The following is a 19,901-nucleotide window of genomic DNA, read 5'->3' as shown; positions in this document are numbered from 1 at the left end:
ATTCAGCATGCGGTGTGAACTTTCATTAAAACAACACTCTTCCAGCAGTGTATAGTCGCATCCAATATCTTGTTTATCACGAGCATTAAATGTTCCCAAATGAAAGTAAAAGTGGCAAACTGTAGTTATAGTTGACAAATTAAAAATGAAACACCCAAAATAACATGAAACTCTGGAGTAAATGCAGATAGCGCCGTGACGCAATGGTATTAATCGAATTATGTGCTATAACATGTAAAACCGGATCATGAAAGGAACAATTAAAAAGCAACTCATGTAAACACCTTAATCTTATAATTGTCTTAATTAGATTAAGGCAAATCATTTGATTACTGATGTCCATGTAAACGTAGTCACTGTTTGTTTAGCCGACATTAATGCATTCAGTGTAAAGCTGCAAAATTAAACATGAAAAGATCATGATCTCAATTCAAACCCACACAACATGAACGATAAATGATAATAATGATTTGCATATGTTTATTAATCCTTTCATTTGATTGAGAGAGATTCAGTTTTTACACTTTTTCAGTTCGTTACAAACAATTAAATAACACAGAAGTACTGGGAGAACAAGATATAGTTCAGATATAAACACTGATGTTTATGGTAAAGATTAAAATCACCATTTAATGAAACTTGACGCTGGTGAATGTTGTAGCAATTACATTGTGTAACCAACAGGTGGCGACAAACAACCTTTAAAATTATGTTACTGAATAGGTTTTCAAAAAGATGCACCTATAACACCAAAACATGAAGTTTTATGTGTGATTGTTAAATCAGTAGTTGAAAATAAATATGATATGCTGTGCAAGATGTTAGATTTCTATATTTAGCATTATCAGAAACAGTAGCAAAGGTCATTTTTCATATTGAATATTTTCCTTGTTTTGAGCTGGTTCTTTCTTAATTTTTTAAAATTAAAATTACAGGTGGCGACAAACAACCATCAAAATTATGTCACTTAATAGGTTTTCAAAAAGGATCCACCTACAGTTTAATGAAACATGAAGTTATATGTGTGAATAGTTGAATCATTAATTAAAAATAAATGGTAAAGATTAAAAATCACCATTTAATGAAACTTGACGCTGGTGAATGTTGTAGCAATTACAATGTGGGTGTGTAACCAACAGGTGGCGACAAACAAACATCAAAATTATGTTACTGAATAGGTTTTCAAAAATGATCCATTTAATGAAACATGAAGATTTTATTGAAACATGAAGTTATATGTGTGAATAGTTGAATCATTAATTAAAAATAAATATGATATGTTGTTCAAGATGTTAGATTTCTATAATTAATATTTTCCCTTTTTTAGCTGGTTCTCTCTTGATTTTTATTAAAATTACAGGTTCTAAGTTCTGTTTGTGAACACCAATGTTTTTTGCAGTAATATGTTTGTGTAAATGGAAAGCAACTGACATCTGTCTCCTCGCTTTTTGTTGATCCGAAAAATGGTCCGATCCGTGACCTAAAAAACTGTAGTTTGATCCGAACCGTGAGATTTGTGATCCGTTACACCACTAGTTATTATGGTAGCGAATTATGGTAGCGAATTCTTGGAAGGCCTACAGGATGCAATTGATAAATTATCAGCAAATTATGGTGAATAAAACCCACCTGTATGTTACAACGCTCTGCTTCCACCTGGGCTTCCCCTCGAAGTGCCCAAATTTGGCCACGTCGGTGACTCCACAGCGAGGCAGCTTCATCGTCTTCAGAGTGTTTGAGTCCAGCTGACCTGTGACCTCCAGTCCAAAAAACGCCTGCATGGTCTTCAGTTCATTTTCCAGATTTGAAACAAACATTCTGCCAAGGGCTTTAGCTGCGTTAGAGTTCCTGTAGAACTGTGACAAATATGCCTGGAAGGAAAGATTGAGAAATAACATTGATAAGCTATAGTTTTACATTACATCTCTTTACTTCCTGTAGGCGCAGCTAATACTTAGTTTATATGAAACTGTATGAAACATAGTTTATTTATAAATATATATTTAGTATATGAAGGTTCATATCAAAGGTAGAAAAGCTGTCACTGAAGCAGTACCATTTGTAACTTTTTAGATACAATATATCCTTTAGCAACAAATATGTGGACCTTTTAAGTACAAAAGCGTGTCTTTTAAAAGGGTACCACCCAAAGTGACAGCTTCTGTACATTCCCACATAAAAAAAAATGTTTTAGTAATTAATATTAGCTTCGTGCGGCACGGAAAGAAGGTCGCTGGTTTGAGTCCTGGTAGGCCCAGTTGGCATTTCTGTGTGGAGTTTGCATGTTCTCCCAGTGTTGGCGTGGGTTTCCTCTGGGTGCTCCAGTTTCCCCCACAGTCCAAAGACCTGCGCTATAGGTGAATTGGATGAACTAAATTGGCCGTAGGGTATGAGTGTGTGAATGAGAGAGTGTATAGGTGTTTCCCAGTACTGGGTTGCGGCTGGAAAGGCATCCGCTGCGTAAAACATATGCTGGAATAGTTGCCGGTTCATTCTGCTTGTGGCGACCCCTGATAAATAAGGGACTAAGCTGAAGGAAAATGAATGAATGAATGAGCTTCTAGTGTTTTTGAACTGTAATATAGTAAATTGCCTGAGTTTATCTGTTGAGGTAATTCTATAGTAAAACTATAGTAATATAATCAAATTACCCAATGTACTACATTTTCTACAACTATTCTAGAAAATTATTGTACAATACACCATATTGTACACCATCTTGTATTGAGTATATTGTACATTCGTACACCCCCATTGTACACCACTCTTTATTGTAGTAAAACTAAAGTATACTACAATATTTATCAGTTAATAATACTAACTAATAAACTAGTAAAACTGTAAATACTAATGTATAGGCTACAATATAATTCATTTATGTACAGTAGTAGGCCTATTTACTATAGTATTATTTCATGTGGGTTTATTTCTGAGAGTGTTGCAGACTATGGTGCATCCAAAATTGCAGTTTGCATTTTGATTAAATATTTATGTTTCAAGTATAAAAAATACATTAAATATTGTATCAATTAATGTAGTATGAATGTAATATGGACATACTAAAGTCGCCATGTTTTTCTTTGCCTCTTTTATCACAAAATACTAAATAGTAGATAGAATTCCTTACCAAAAATTGTCAATATCAGCCATTAACTGTTGGAAGGACATCGCTAAAGCTTCAACAAGTGTGCAAAATTGTATTTTTTGCATATTATTGTAGGTAAAATATTGTAGGCTGTGTATATTTTAACTAGAGGGCGCTGTCGAGCTAAAAAAAAAGCACATTTCTCCTCCGTTTCAAATAAACTTTTTCTTTTAAAAAAAATGACATATAGGTTAAATATAGATAAGAAAAATACGCTAAAACTGACCTCTGCTATTTCACGGTCTTCTGTTGATGGTGTTGTTGTGGGGGCGCCATTACAGAGTGCCAAATACGCCACAAGGCTGAGAGCTGCTGTCCAACGCACCATTTTCAGTCCTCTGCAGGGAAAGAAAAGTGACTTCAGGCGTCTGTTCTTCAGTCTTTTATAGATCAAGACAGTCTAAAATGGGCTTGTCCTGCGTCTTATCATTTCCAATCAGCAGTGGGGATCTACGGGGGTGGAAGTTTGTGGCTTCGGGGGGTTTTGATTTCTGTCTAAACTTGTCAGATATAATTTTGTTTTGCTGGTGACTTCATCTCTGACGCATTTGATGAATAGGCCAACTAAGGAGGTTTTGTGTTCATTGAAATGCCATTATTCTGTTCGATTGCATTTCCAGGAATATGTGTTATCCATGTTAAACAACAATTAGAGCAAGGTTATACATTCTCTATTTCTTACATTATGACAAAGTGTTCCTTGTGGCATTTTCAGTATGGAACAAATAATGATGTTGAGATTAACTACACTAAAAAAATACACTTTAAACCAAATTACAGCTACATTTTTTGTTTTTCTCAAAATATAATTTATCTTTGGTTCAAATGATTAAATGTAATTTAACCTAAATCAAAAAAATATTATTAAATATTGTGGTCAAGAAAAAAATGCATTCACATAAAGTAAATATATTGTTTAATGTAAAGACACTGAATATTGATTTTTTTACTTTAGTACAAAACTTTTTTTTTTACCATTAAATCAAAGTATTTTTTTGGTATTGGACCAACCTAAAGAAAATGACTGTAATTTGCTAACGCTGAATGTATCATTGACCTTAAAATTATAGTTCTGACTTGGTTGAAACTGAAAAATGTCATTCAATATTAATCAAAATATTTATTCTGCTGAAAGACATAAATACACTGACTCAGAGAAAATATTGTTTTTATAGATGATAAATTAATTGAATTAATTTGATTTAAATAAAATCAAAATCCAAGTAAAGTTGTACTTTGGACTAAAAAAACTACAATAAATCAAATGTACTTTGAATGAAAGACGCAGTAATTTCACTTTTTTCAGTGTAAGATGTCTAGATTTGTTGGAATAAATTGGTGTAACTATGGAAGTCTTTGCGCTTACTTGCTAAGAAACTTGATTGATTGATTGATTGATTGATTGATTGATTGATTGATTGCATCTTAAAATTGATCAGTGTCAATGTTTTGTCTCAAGATGAACGCCGGTATTAATTTAGTGCATTTTAGATCAATTCATTTTTTCATAGTGCTTTTTACGATGTAGATTGTGCCAAAGCAGCTAAAGGCAAGGCAAAGCAAGACAAGGCAAGTATACAAATTTTAGATTGTTGAACATTTCCAGCATATCAGAGTACTGGTAGAATGCTGGTGTAGCTAGTTAAATTAAAACGGATTCAGTTCAGTTTAATACAAATGTAGCTGTTAAAGTTCAGTTGAATACCAATATCATTATTTAAAGACAATCCAAGACCAACTCCACCAAAGCGGTAATGATGCTTTATAAGCACTGAACTAAACCCATGTCTGTGAAACCAGGCCTATTTACCAGCGTAAAAGAACTTTGGTGTTATCATTAAACTCAAAAAATGACTTTTGCTGCTTGTTCAAACTACTTATTTTAAGAGTTCGATATCTTAATCTTAGATATTACTTGACACTATTTGGAAGTTTGGCATGCTGTCCTGGGAGAGAACCCTGAGCTCGGAGATACTTTAGCCCAGGGCTTCCACCTGGCCATTTAGCATGCAAGGCGGTTTGAGATCAGGTAGGTCTCGAGAGCTCCCCCTAGTAAAAGAGGAAAACGAGAAGATTATGTAGATGGAGGGGATTCTTCCAAAATGAAGATATAGCAGTAAGGAAAAATTGGTCTGTTTATTGTAGGCTTGGATCGATCTGCGATGTGTTTCCGAAAACCATCGTTAACTAACTAGGGTCGCAAGTTGTGTCGTTACAAACATAGTTCGTTGATTTGGCATTTCCCAAATCCATCGTTCCAACGAACATTCGCAAACTGCGTCAGAAACTTGTACAGTATGCTTGCGACTACATCTCTGGAGCTGTAGTTAGAAACATAGTTCCTGGCTGTGTTCTATTCCCAGTTATCCCCCTATGCCCTATTCATGCAGAACATTCTAACATTCTAAGTTGGCATTATTAAAAAAATAAAGCATTAAAGTCATCTCTCTTAGGTGTAATTTGCTTTCAATGCAGTTTTACAGTTCAGTTTTAGCGATCTTCATGTTTACAATTGCGCTCCTTTCACAGTGCACTTTATAAACATTGATGTCATGTTGAACACAGATCATGGCGAAAGCTATAGTTGACCTATTATTTAAAAGCGGAATTTATGTAACGTCTCCAAACCTTGTGAAAACAAAAAACGTAGCATATTTTAATGCTTTTAATTTATAGTAGGTTATTTATAAAGTGTTTGTACTATATATGACATGGGCCTGTTGGTTAAAACATTTCTGCAGTGGTTTGTATGTCAAATTGTAAAAGTAGACTTTTTAAAAAATAAAAAATAAATAAGCAATGTCCTACTTAATAATAATAATAATAATAATAATAATAATAATAATAATAATAATAATCATCATTATTATTAATATTATTATTAATTTTATAATTAAAGTAGGATTTTTTAAAATTACCTAATAAATAATAAATATAAAATTTCATTTCTTAATAAATAGCCTCATTGTTTATTTATTTATAAGATATATTTATGAGAGTAGAATACGTGTTAGCTTCTGTAAGTGATTTTATGTTTTAGAATAGAATATGTAATATTCTCAATATTTGTTTAGGGAACATTGGCTCTATATTGACTATATATTTCAATTAATATGAAAAACGAGTGCATGTTTTTACCAAAACTTGAATTTTTAAAATTTTAATAAAATTTGCACAAAGAAATTATGCAGTTCTTCTCTAAAGAAGTTGTCACTCCATCCCGTTTAGAGCATCATCATGTGCGTTTTACGTTATAAATAACATGGTTCAAACGATGGATCTGCGAAACACTCGTCACTACATCGTTCTTTTCCCAAACGATGCATTGTACTATGATAGTTCAACCTCGAGTTACGTCATTGTTTGGGAAACGCACCCCTGATTGGATTATCACTGATTACGGATGAGAAACCAGCAGTGATCAATCATATCACGTGCTCCTCTCGAAATTAAATTAAAATGAGCTTAATGGACACAACTTAATTGCTTTATGTTCAATCCACTTAATTTTGTAAAAACAAACGTTAACTTGATCAACTTAATTCGTTTTTGGACAACATGAAGGAATTGTGTGAATCTACAGTGTACCATTCTGCAGTCATAACAAGAGTGATAGATATTCCACACAATTCCTTTGTTACGTGTGGCGTTCACTCCTGCCCAAAATTATTACTTTCAATTGATCTGGTTTAGTCTTTTTCCCTTTTAAGTTTACTATTGGTTGATTTGGTGACGTCAGGCTTTCAAAGCAGATTTCTCGCTCTACACTGTAAAAAATGGCTGTGATTTCAACGGTAAAAAACTGTAAAAATGCTACAGTACAGATCCGTAACCTGGTTAACGGTATGTTTCCTTAATATATATGGCGAATAACCGTAAATTGACTTTCCCAGAATTCCCTGTATGGCACATCACTTTTTATGCTTGTAGTTGACATTACTATGGATCTTTTTAGTTGTTTCCCCATCAGCTATGTACATTAGAGATTTGTTACATCTAATGTTGATAAACAATGTTTATTTTATGACTTTAATTTTATTCGTGTTACCATACCGGTGTTTAGTAGCTGTGTAAATGACATTGAGCATATACAACTGCTATACACTGATACACTTTTCTGCTTGTGGGAAAAGTTGTTAGTGATGAGCATTGGTTCATTATGTAACTTTCTCATCACCACTTGTATATGACTGTGTTAACGTGTCTAACTGTGTAACAATTGATGTGTAGATATAGGTAATTCAAAATACATACATATTACCTCTATAAATTAATAAAAATATGGTAGTTTATCGTAAAAATGAGAAATTACTTTTACAGTTTGTACCGTATTTTTAACAGTAAAGTGCTCGCAACCACAGCTGCCGTTTACGGATTTATTTTTTACAGTGAAGCTCATTCCTCCACAGCAGTTTCTGATGGTTTTATTGTTGTGTTCTCCTTTGTATTTTCTATTTGACTTTAGTTTGGAGTGGGGAGTCCCAACCTGCTTTAGGTTTGTTTGGTTATTTATTCAATATGTTGTTGGACTCCCCATTTCTTGTCATTTTGGATTGTTTTGCTGATTATTTTATGTAAATTAATCAATCAGTCGAAGCACTTTGGCTGTTTTTTATTTCTGTTACATTGTCTTAGGATCACAATTCTTGTTTAGGTAGTTGTCCCAAACACATATTAAGTTAACTGGATTGTTTTGAACACATTTAAGGGGATTGAACATAAAACAATTATGTTGTCCCCCAAACAACTCAAGAATTTTGTTGATTCGGCTCATTTTAAATGAGTAGTTTGAACAAGCAGCAAAAATATTTTATCTCGTCTGAAAGTAAAACTCAACAAAAGAATTGAATTCAATTGAATCTCAAGAAAGAGATTTTTGTCCACTTTAATATTGCTCTAATAAAATTTATGCTATTGCTAGTTATTTCATTTGCAGTAATAAGGTAAACTATCCTCTGGTGCTTTCAGTATGGATATAAATGTCACTCGAGATCAAGCTCACATTAGAAAAGTATAACCGACCGACACAAAATGTCATAACACGTTATAATTGGGTTAGATTTAGGTCTAAGGACAGTGTTATTTTGATGTCCTATAGGGGTGTTGATATTTGGTTGATTTTAGGTTGTGTTGGAAAGTGACCAAAATTCAACGTCGAGCCAACATCTTAAACCAGCGTCATATTGACTTCGAATACTCACATTTATCCTCCAGGAATGGCAACCAAAACCCAATGACTGATAGACATCATATTGGTAACGTCCACACAACATCAAGCTGTAACATCATTAGAGTTTGATATTTATTTGTTTTTGTTTTTTAGGTTGGGTTGAAAAGCCACCAAAATGCAACGTCTGTCTGATGTTGGAGAGTGACATCTGCCTGACGTTGGGTTCTGACATGAACCTGATTTTGATTTCCAAACAAAATGCAACGTCCCCACGATGTTGGGGTACAACATTAATTTGATGTCATGTTGACATCCTGTGTCTGCTGGGTAAATAGCACAAAAGCACTACCTTTTTGTCATGTGGTAACATGACTTGAAAACTGCTGTTTAACGTAAAAATACTACTTTGTGAAAAAGTAATGCTTTAATTTTTCCTAGGGGGCTAATTTTTGCTTTAAGGCAAATTGAATATAACAGGTTAAAATCAGAAACCATATTTTTCACTTAATCCAATAAAAAAATGTACTTTAAATGAAGGACACAGTAGTTTCACCCTTTTCAGTGTACTTGTTCTAACACCTGCTTATTAATTTATATAAAAGACTAAATCATTTCTAAATTTTGTAGTAATTTAAATCATTAAAATCATCTTTCTGACAAATGGGTAAAATCAAGCAGTTTGAAGCATTGAGGCAAAGTATAATGATTTAAATTGACATTTAAATGAGTATTTTGGCTGGTCTGTGATCATTACAGAGTTTTAAATATGATCAAATGATTCCTGTTGTAAATATTGCTGAAAATAATTTTGGTATACAACCTATTGTTTTTATATATTCAGGTAAATCATGGTAAAAATAGTTATTATTTATATAAATAGGCATCAGAATTTGTTTATTCTACACTCTCAGAAATAAAAGGTACGCAAGCTGTCACTGGGGTGGTACCTTTTCAAAAGGTACACATTTGTACCTAAAAGGTTCATATTAATATCTTAAGGGTACATATTAATACCTAAAAAGTACAAACGTGTTCCTCTTAAAGTTTTTAGGTACTAATATAAACTTTTGAGGTACCAATATAAACCCTTTAAGTACAAACGTGTACCTTTTGAAAAGGTACCACTCCAGTGAGAGCTCATATACCTTTATTTCTGAGAGTGTATAGACAGTGACAGGAAAGGTCTCCCCCCCACCCCCTCTTGATTGTAGTTTTACATAACCTCTGGAATTCCCTTCAGGGCACAGCAAATGCCTGAGTTTCCTAAATCCTGACATGAATGAAAAACAAAGACAGAAACCACAAGCCCTGAGGTTGTTTATTCCAGTCATTTCCAAACACCCACATTCATGTCCTAAAACATAGTGTCCATATACAGTACACTCTAAAAATGTCTGTAATTTAGCAGTTTTCCGTATTTTGATTCATGTTTTACATTATGGGACCTTAATCTTTCTTCTAACAACCTATAACCTTGAAAAGTTTGTACTAACTAATAGTTTTATGTTTAAATTGATATAAGTCTGGCTTGGTGTTGTATATTGTGCTACAAAAACCTTGTAATAAGCTGCTATTAAACTCTCTTTTATTTTACATATTTATTTCTCCATATATTATTTCTTATTCTTATTTTAAACTACTAAAATGTCAATAAAGGTCACTTTGTTAAACTGTAGAGTTGAATTTTCAACATCAAAAGTCGACAGAGGAGAGATCAACACTCCATGCAATACTGTCCCTATACTTGTATACATGTCTGAAGATCCATAAATAATGCTTTTATTTGCAAACACATGGGATTATATGGACAAAATAAGAGCAATTCTTTGTTTAAATGTTATATTCTGCAATAATTCAGTCATTTAGTTTTTGAATAACTAACAAAAGCCATAAAACAGAAGTTGTTGGAGTGCTAACATTTTTGTGCTAACAACTACGCTGTTATTAAATTACAATTAAATGTGACCCTGTATATAAAATATGTTGGAATTAGCCAAAAATGCACTGTATAAGTGAAAACTGATCTCTCTTTTATGTCAAAAATAATTAGGATATCAAAAAGTTAATCTTTTATGAAGCATTTTGTAAATATCAAAACTTAAAAAAAATATATTGGTAATATGCATTGCTAAGAACATTTGGACAAATTCAATTGTGATTTTCTCAGTATTTAGGTTTTTCTGAACCCTTAACTGATCATCTGAACTGAATAATAACTGTATCTCAGCCAAATGTTGTCCTAAAAATAAAAATACATCCATGGAAAAACTATTTATTCAGCTTTCAGATGATACACAAATCTCAATTTCATTTTCTGGGTAATAAATTAGGATCACACTTTACAATATTGGTTCATGTGTTTACTAACATGAACTAATTATGATCAATACTTGTGCAGCATCTAATAATCATAGTTCAATATTTACTAATGCATTATTAACATCCAAATGCATGCTGGTTAACAATAGTAAATGCACTATGATATAACACGAACTAGCAATTTCCATTAACTAACGTGAACTAACATGAGCAAGGTTAGAAAATGCATTAGGTAATATTAACTAATACAACCTTATTGTAAAGCGTTACCCAAATAATAATAAAATAAGATCTTATCTAGTCAAATTTGACATCTATAGACGTTTTTAGTCTTACATAACCATTGGAATCTCCTCCAGGGCACATCAAGTGGCTATGAGTTTCCTAAATCCTGAAATGAATGATCGTTAAAAGACACAAAACCTCAAGCCCAGGGGCTGGTTAACTACATGAGGTTTTCCATACGTTCTCCATATGAGGTTCTCCATATGTTCATGGAGCCATGCAACTTTTATTTGCAAACACACAGTGATGAAAAGACACATAAGCTGATATATTCAGTTTAAATTTGTCCTTTGCTATACAGTGTGTGCTGGTTGAGTGGCAGAAAAAGTACGGCAGAAAGAGTAAAATATTAGCATTAGCATTATGAATCCAATCAAAGTATTATTATTATTATTTATATTATGGCCATGTGTGAAATAAAAGAATAAATAGAGAAAATATTAGAAAGCTTAATTCAATGACTTAAAATCACAGATTGATAATTCAGTATAATTTCAAGAGTTCACACTTAGCTGATGATTCATCAATAGCTTGTTTGGCATGCTGTCCCGGGAGAGAGCCCCGAGCTCAAGGGATCCTCGAGCCCGGGGCTTCCTCCCGTTTGCAGAGCGAGAGGGGAGCCTGAGCTCGGTGGATCTCAGAACTCCCCGTCTGCAGTAGCTAAGGGAACCCGTGAGGAAAAAGCAAGGGGGCTAGACAAATGTTTCATTGTTATGCATGATGTATATTTTTTGGATGGTGGGAGGAAACCGGAGAACCCGGGGAAAACCCACGCGGACACGGGGAGAACATACAAACTCCTCACAGAAACACCTACTGACCTGGCAGGACCAGGGTTGGCAGTGTTCTTGCTGTGGGGCTAACAGTGCTAACCACTGGGCCTCCGTGCCGCCCGATCTAAGGTGAAGGAGGAGAATGGGGAGGAAGGGGGGTTTCTTCCAAACAAAGATAAGGTGGACTGAAAACTGTGGTTATTTATAGTAGCTTATGGCTCATATGATTGGATGATACTGATTAGCTTAATACGAGACCAGCTGCGATAAATCATAAGCACGTGATCCTCCCGAAATTAGTTTATTAATAAACTTCACTTAGTTCAAACTGATAATTTAATTGCGCAGGTTAATTGATCAAATCAATGGTCATGTGGTGCTGAAAACAAGACTAACTAATAATAATTATATCTCATTTATTTATTAGCAATTATGCTTATAATAATTACAATATTATTCAAAATTTGAAAAAGTAAAAGATTTATTGCTGACAAATAAACCGCATGGTTTGAGGGAAGATGAAGTAGTATTTTTAACCCTCTACCGCACGCATTATGATAGATCTGTAAAAAAATATTTGACTTTCTTTTCTTAAAATTGCCTAACTTGAAGTGCTGTAAAAAAAAATTGGAAAAATTTATTTAAGGTGGCAAATATGTGCAACAGTGGATCCAACTTAGATATTTCAAATTTAGATCTTTCCTTATTATTAGTAAGTTTGTTGTTTGAAATGATTGAATTGGTCTTGCAGAATTATAAGCTTTAATACAGAACTTATAAATCATACTTCCCAACAACTGATATTCCAACAGCTTTCATTTATTACATTCTTTTTTGCTGAATATTATCGAAAACAATCATAATATTGTATTATCATGTAGAGAACATGCAGTAAATATAAATATTTTCTCTAGTAAATATTAAAACAAATAAATAACAAGTCTAGTATATCCAGATGAATCAGAATAATGTAGCTAGATACCAATGTTTAAATATTATACTATACTACACCTGTCTTATCTGCCTCAGAGATCACTTACCTGATCTGTCTCCATCACTGCTCTTATCAAATGTCCAATCTGCATCATCCTCATGGTCACTAAAACCCATCTCATCCTCACTTTCATCTGCAGGAAGATCCAGTTCTGTCCTTTTCTTTTTTCACTTACCATAGAGCATAGTCCCTAATACACTGTTCCCTGTATTCATATCTATTCAAAAGTAATATTACCATTAAAATTTGATTTTATCCGTAATGCAAATACCATAAACATACAACTAATCAACATTATTTTACTAGCATTCATGTTGTTATTGTTACAACTTAAAAGTTCACAGCTGACTTTGCTAGCTAGCTAACCCATTGCAATATTGCACGTTCCACTATTGCACAGGCATATCCAACACTGGCATATTTGCAGCTGAAACAGAGAGTCTAGGCTCTGGTGATTGACTGAGTGTAGCCCGCGGTAATGGAGTGGGCCTATTACGGAGCTTCAAGCTCATATTGATACTGCTCACTATTCTGCTCTCGTTCAGCTTCTATCACTCGAAGCCTAATTTGTTGAGCCTCACACTCTTGTTTGTTCACCTGAAGATCTAACTCTCTCAGCTCAATTGCCAATAAAGCATGAGTCTGCGGTCACACTGGGCTTTTCCTCCCATAGACTTCCATTCATACGCACGCGAATGCATCAGACCGGAAAAGCAGGGTCATGCTTTTAGTTTCGCAGTTCGTTGTGGTGCAAAGTTCAAGCTTGGTGAACTCTGATCTGCGAAATCGCATCAATTGACTGCATGAGACCAATCGAGGATCAAAACAGGACCTCTCTGGACAGAAATTTAAAACAGAGCAATCGCTAGCTTTTTTTAAATGTCTAATCATCTTGTTTAATCCCGCCCCTTTTTGCAGTGCCATACGACAGAATTTTGCACACCCAAAGCCTAGTGTGACCATAGCTTTAGAACCAGAATCTCTGGGATCCATGTCAAAAGTAGAATCAGAGTTAGCGGTCTTACCCACCAACTCAGACTCATCCTCAACAACACCCTTCTCTGGAGCAACAAAAATGCCAGCTTTCACCAGCTCCCCATACAATTCCTCTTTGATTACCCGCTTACTTGCCTCTGTTGACACGTTAATGTTAAAGAAGTCTGCTATTGAAACCAAGTCTCTTTTACGACAACGGTTTAAATACTTCCTCAGTATGAAATAAAGTAAACGAGACCCAATCAAATTCCATATTTTCAACATTTTTCCTCCCACATCAAAAAGAGCAAAAACAAGAGAAAAGAAGAACACTTACCCCTTTGCAGTTTTGACTGTCCATCAAGTTCACAACCAGACTGAAAGAACTAGAAAAAACTAATAGACGAGCCCCTAAATTCTGTTACGTTCCCCTCAACTCTGTCTATAGGGGGACAATGGTACGCAACAGAATAATAGTGGAGTTTTGTGTGTGTGTGTGTGTGTGTGTGTGTGTGTGTGTGTGTGTGTGTGTGTGTGTGTGTGTGTGTGTGTGTGTCTGTGTGTCAGCAATGAGGTCCCATAAGCCACTTCTCAAAGGATTAAACAACCAAAAAATGCAACTTGAAAAAGATTAACAAAAGATTTATTGAAGGATTAAGGGAGGGTTCCAACAAAGATATATATACGAATGGAGGGGACGAGATTACCAGAGGGATGAGAGAACAGGAAGGAGAAGATCGGAGGAAAATAAATAAATAACTTTAAAAAAAAAAAAAAAATCATATTTAAAGTTTGATGTCTAAATACATTTACGTTTTCTTTTTGCTGAATTATCCTCAAATTCTATTAATCAGTTTTGTTTCTTTTAAGTAGTTAATTAATTGGGGTATTATTTTAACTTGATTTGCACCATTTCCTAATAAGATCTGAAATGACAGATTATTTATCCTGTAACTGTTTAATCCTTTAATTAATTGACTTCTCTGTTTTTCATATGCAACACATTCTTTAGTTACATGTTCTAATGTTTCTATTTCCCCACATTTGTTACAGCAGCCTGTCTCATGCTTTCCTATTCTTAACTTATACTGGTTCAGCAGACAATGACCAACACGCAACCTACTTATTACCACATCTTTCCTTCTATTTACAAACTTATTTCTAATAACACCCACACATCCCTGAATACTATGCATATGCCTTCCCTTTTCTCCATTTTTCCACTCCCTCAGCCATTTCCTACCTATTTCCTTTGCAATCATGCTTTTCATCTCTGACTTACTTATTTCTATTTTTATTTCTATTTGAGTGTGTTGCAATGCTTTCTTTGCAAGTTGATCTGCCTCTTCATTTCCTACTACTCCCATGTGGCCAGGAATCCACAAAAAGCTCACAAAACGTCCACACTGTCTGATTCAAAATAAATTTTGCATCACCTCATTCACCATGTCCTGTCTTGCGTTAGATGTTCCAGTAGTTAAGCTGTTTAATACTGACATAGAGTCTGTGCATATTACTGATCTTAAAGGTTGCACTTCCTCTATCCACTGAAGAGCAGGAAGCATAGCTACTATTTCTGTAGTAAAGACAGAAAGACAGTCTGAAATTCTTTTTGATATTTTAACTTGGAATTTTGGCATATATACTGCTACTGTGGTTTTCTCGTATTTAGGATCTTTTGAACCATCTGTATAGATCTGTACATAGTTGCAGTATGATTGATTTATGTACTGTTGCAATGCTTTTTACATTTAACATATTTAATTCCATGTTGTGTTTTTCCTCATATAAATATAAATCAATTACTGGCCTATTAAAAAGCCAAGGAGGAATTGCAGTAGTTGGCACAGCTGGGGCTATATTGATGTCACTTATGCCCATATTTTGAGCCGCCTCATTTGCTGTCCATCCAAAACTATCCATCTTTTTTTGTCCATATTCCCAGCATTCTTTCAATACTGCCTTTACTGGATGACTCTCTATTTGGCTTTTTATGCTGACCCAATATCTTGCCTTTATTTTAAGCCTTCTTAATTTTAGAGGCATTTCACCCATCTCTACTTGTATTGCTGTAATTGGTGTTGACTGAATTGCTTCAATTCTCAATAATTGAATTTTAGCTGCTGAATTATATACCATACATCCATAATCGATAGTTGATCTTGTAGGATTGGGTTTTAAAACCACAGCGGTTCGAACTGTAGTTCTGCCGAATGGGCAGTATTAATAGCTATAAATGTGGCAGAGCGTTGATAATATGTGATTGTATTGTATTGCAATATGGAACAGTTAAGTGTTGATGTTAAATCAAAAGTAATTCACAAATACTTGAAAATGAGATAATTTAATGACAATAATTCTCTATGGTTACAACTGAATTAATTACAAAATAACTGTATAAAATGATCAAATATGAAATGATAAAACATATGATATAAATTGTACCCAGCTTAAATGTAAAATTAAAGTTACAAGAGGTAGCAGGAGAGACACAGGGGGAGGGAGAGAGAGACAAAGAGAGCAGGCCCAGAAGTTAGCCTAATTGCAGTAGAGTCAGCGAAGATAGACTCCAAAGGAGGAGAGGAGCAGAGGAGGAAAGCAGACCAGGAAAAGACAGGCCAGGAAAAGAAAAGAGGCAGAGCAGCGTTTTACCATCTATTTTGTATCTTTCTTGACCATGTGACTAAAGCCCAAATGTTGAGACATTCAAACTGACCAATCAACATGTGACCACATCGTAAAACCCCCAAAGTCCACATACCAGGCCCTGATCTTATCAGTATCTGCCTTTGGAGTCAGTATGGACCTTCTTGAGTCAAAAATACATGTTTTGTCATGTAAACAAACGCATATAATAATTTAGCCAATCTTACCAATGCATTATATATTCTTTTAAGAGAGAAACGACATGCTCCCTATTCAGCTCCTGCCAGACATCTCATTACATTTATTCCTTTTTTTTTACATGTATCTATTATTTTCTGAATATGTACATTAAAATTCAATTTTACATCCATCCACATTCCTAGAAATCTGATTACCGATACCTGCTCTATTTTCTGTCCATATAATTTAATATTTATACTTGGGTTCATTTTCTTTTTTGAAAAGCAAATAACTTGAGTTTTATCTATAGAAAATCTAAACCCCCACTCATCTGCCCAATCTTGTACTACACTAACTGCATTCTGCATATACCTTTCTACATGTTCTACATTTCTCCCCCTCTTCCATAAAGCACCATCATCTGCATATAGTGATCTTCCAATCCCTAACTCTATTTTTGAAAAAATGTCATTGATCATAATGTTAAATAAAATGGGGCTACCAACACTTCCTTGTGGAGTTCCATTCTCTACCATATATACTTGGGAGAATGCAGAACCCACTCTAACTTGTATTGTCCTCTTGATCAAAAAATTCTTGATCCAATTATACATTTTCCCTTTAATTTCCATTTTTTCTAATTTGATTAAAAGTCCTTCTCTCCACATCACGTCATATGCTTTTTCGACATCTAAAAATACTCCAATCAACTCCTACTTATTAAATTGTGCCTTTCTAATTTCTGCTTCCAAACAAATCACAGAATCCATTGTATTTCGCCAAACCACTTTGATATGCGGAGGAGATGTTTTCCTTCTCAATGACATAAACCAATCTGTTCATTACCATACGCTCCATTAATTTACATATATTTGAGGTTAGCGCTATAGGCCTGTAGTTATTAGGTTGAGAATGATCCTTACCGGGTCTAAAACCAGCTTGACCAGCCTGGTTTAAGCTGGACATAGCTGGCTTTGGCTGGGCTCCCAGCCTGCCTAGGCTGGTCAAACTGGTTTTAGCTGGTCATCTCCCAGCCTGACCAGCTAAGACCAGGCTGGAAATAGCTGGACACCAGCCTGGAAATGGCCAAAACCCCTCTAAAACCAGGCTGGTCAACCAGCTAAAACCAGCTAACCAGCCTAGGCTGGTTTATGCTGGATTTTTCAGCAGGGTTACCTTATACACTTCTCTTCTCCTTCTCGCCTGATGATTTCCCTTTTCGCTGTCTGTTTCAGATATTTGTGCCCAACTTTTCTTTCTTTTACGATTTTCTACTACTTTCCATTCATTGCCTCCACTATCTACATCCAACGTCTCATCCTCCATTTCCGGATCACTTCCGGAATCCACACTCCCTTCCGCCATTATTGCACCAGTCACAATCCTGCTTGTCTTACCAACCACCCCCTCCTCGTTCCAACGTAATCAGGGGCTGGTGAGTTGTCTGGCGTGCGCTTTTATAATGGGTGGTCTTTGCTTATTGGATGTGACGTAAGAATGACGTAATCGGGGAGGAAATGACTGACAGCTGAATAGATCAATGAACGGAATCTGTGAATAATGAAAGAAGATATGGGAGAACAGAGTGAGAGAAAAAACACAGAGCACAAATAACACAAATATGTAACAGGGTGTAGCAGAGAAAGAAAGAAAGAAAGAAAGAAAGAAAGAAAGAAAGAAAGAAAGAAAGAAAGAAAGAAAGAAAGAAAGAAAGAAAGAAAGAAAGAAAGAAAGAAAGAAAGAAAGAAAGAAAGAAAGAAATACAAAACAGAAACACGTCCTGAGACGTAACAGTTGCCATTTGGCAACACATACATTTGATCGATTTACCACAAACTAATTTAATTTTAAAAAATCGAGTTGTGAATACGTCGTCATAACTTACTGGAGGTGATGTTTCAGATTTTATGTGGATCTGAGGATTTGATCCTTTGTTTTTATTGACGTTTTCATTTGCATTCAGCAACTACTCACATTAAACGCCAGTCTGTCAGAAATATCGCTAGAGAAAAACACTGCATGTCATATGACTTAACCAAAGCAAACCATTGGCTAAACTAAGGTCTTCTCTTTCCAACAAAAAAATTCAGAACGCTGGTCTTAAAGAAACCAGGAAATGAACAAATATCATGTTGTCATATGGCAACGCATGCAGTAGAGGGTTCAAGATTTTAATTGACATTTATTAGTATTTTGGTTCAACACTGTGATCCTGAAATCACAGTGAAGCTTTTAATATAAAGAGCAAATGATTATTGTTTTAGATATGCCCATGGGCGTTGCTAGGCCTTTTTTAGTGGGGCTGTACCCCCCTATATTTCTACTCAGCCCCCCTAAAACTTTTGCGATCAGCTCATAAACTGTACACTAAATCATCGCCTCAGTCCCCTTTAAATTTGATAAGAAAACGGCGGCAAAATTCGGCTCCACCCCGTCTTTTGTTTTTCATTTGATCAACAAACCACAGCCGTGGACAGCGAGAGAATGAGGTGTGTGTTTATTGGTAAATTGTTATAATATCTGCTTATTTGCAGTTCTTTGATAGATAACCTTGTATTACCTGAATCTCAATGTCACGTAGGAGCAGTCGGGTTTTCTCGGCGTTCACCTCATCAGTACAGCTGTTTCCTCCAGCGAGGAAGAAATTCCTCCACTTTGTAGAAATTCTGTGAATTAAACTGCACGACCCAAAAAAAAACAATGCTAATCAAAAGGCTAAGAGTTGGATCACTAAAGAACAAACATGATTTATTTTATTTTACATTTTTGCATTTACGAGGGAAAAGCTTCGTTATGGATGTGACATCTCTCTGTTATGGATGTGACTGATGTGAAATTGCCACTTGTGTGACTTTGGTAAATCAAATATAATTGTTTGAAAACATTGACAGAGACATTTTTGAGTATTTTTAAAGCACTGTAAAATACAAGCCTGCAGATACAGTTTTGCCATTTTGGCGAAAACTTTATTTTTTTCATGGCAAGGTTGACATTTTCATGGAATTGCTCATATATATATAGTTGTTGTTTTTTTACCTTATAAGGAGCTGAGCCCTCGTAAAATGAAACTCCTAAAATCGTCCCTGGATATACCTAGGTTTTGCTATAAACTAATATTGCACTGAATGACATTTCAGTGAGTGTTTTCTATAAATCATAGTGAAAATGTTGTAATTTACACTCTCACATTCACACACACATACACTACGGTCAATTTAGTTCATCCAATTAACCTACAAAGCATGTGTTTGGACTGTGGGGGAAACCGGAGCACCCGAAGGAGACCCACGCCAACACAGGGGGAACATGCAAACTCCACACAGAAATGCCAACTGGCCCAGCCGAGACTTGAACCAGCGACCTTCTTGCTGAGAAGGCCGCCTAGCTCTTACACACTTTACACAAATACTTATT

The 19,901-nt window shown here is 34.9% G+C and overlaps 1 protein-coding gene across 1 annotated transcript in view; it reads right to left on the bottom strand.

The window, feature by feature from the left end:
- mmp30 (matrix metallopeptidase 30) overlaps positions 1-17,852 on the bottom strand; it is a 25,894-nt gene extending 8,042 nt beyond the window's left edge. The window contains exons 1-3 of the mRNA XM_056466470.1: positions 17,753-17,852; positions 13,647-13,819; positions 1,630-1,871 (exon numbers count right to left, since the gene is read on the bottom strand). Coding sequence (XP_056322445.1) covers positions 1,630-1,871; positions 13,647-13,819; positions 17,753-17,852 — 515 coding nt within the window. The remainder of the gene's footprint in view (positions 1-1,629; positions 1,872-13,646; positions 13,820-17,752) is intronic.
- Between the last annotated feature and the right edge of the window lie 2,049 nt (positions 17,853-19,901).

This window comes from Danio aesculapii, chromosome 10 (genome assembly GCF_903798145.1).
Source record: "Danio aesculapii chromosome 10, fDanAes4.1, whole genome shotgun sequence".
Lineage (NCBI taxonomy): Eukaryota > Metazoa > Chordata > Actinopteri > Cypriniformes > Danionidae > Danio > Danio aesculapii.
The sequence above is the reverse complement of the archived record's forward strand: the minus strand, read 5'-3'. Positions and strand labels throughout refer to the sequence as shown.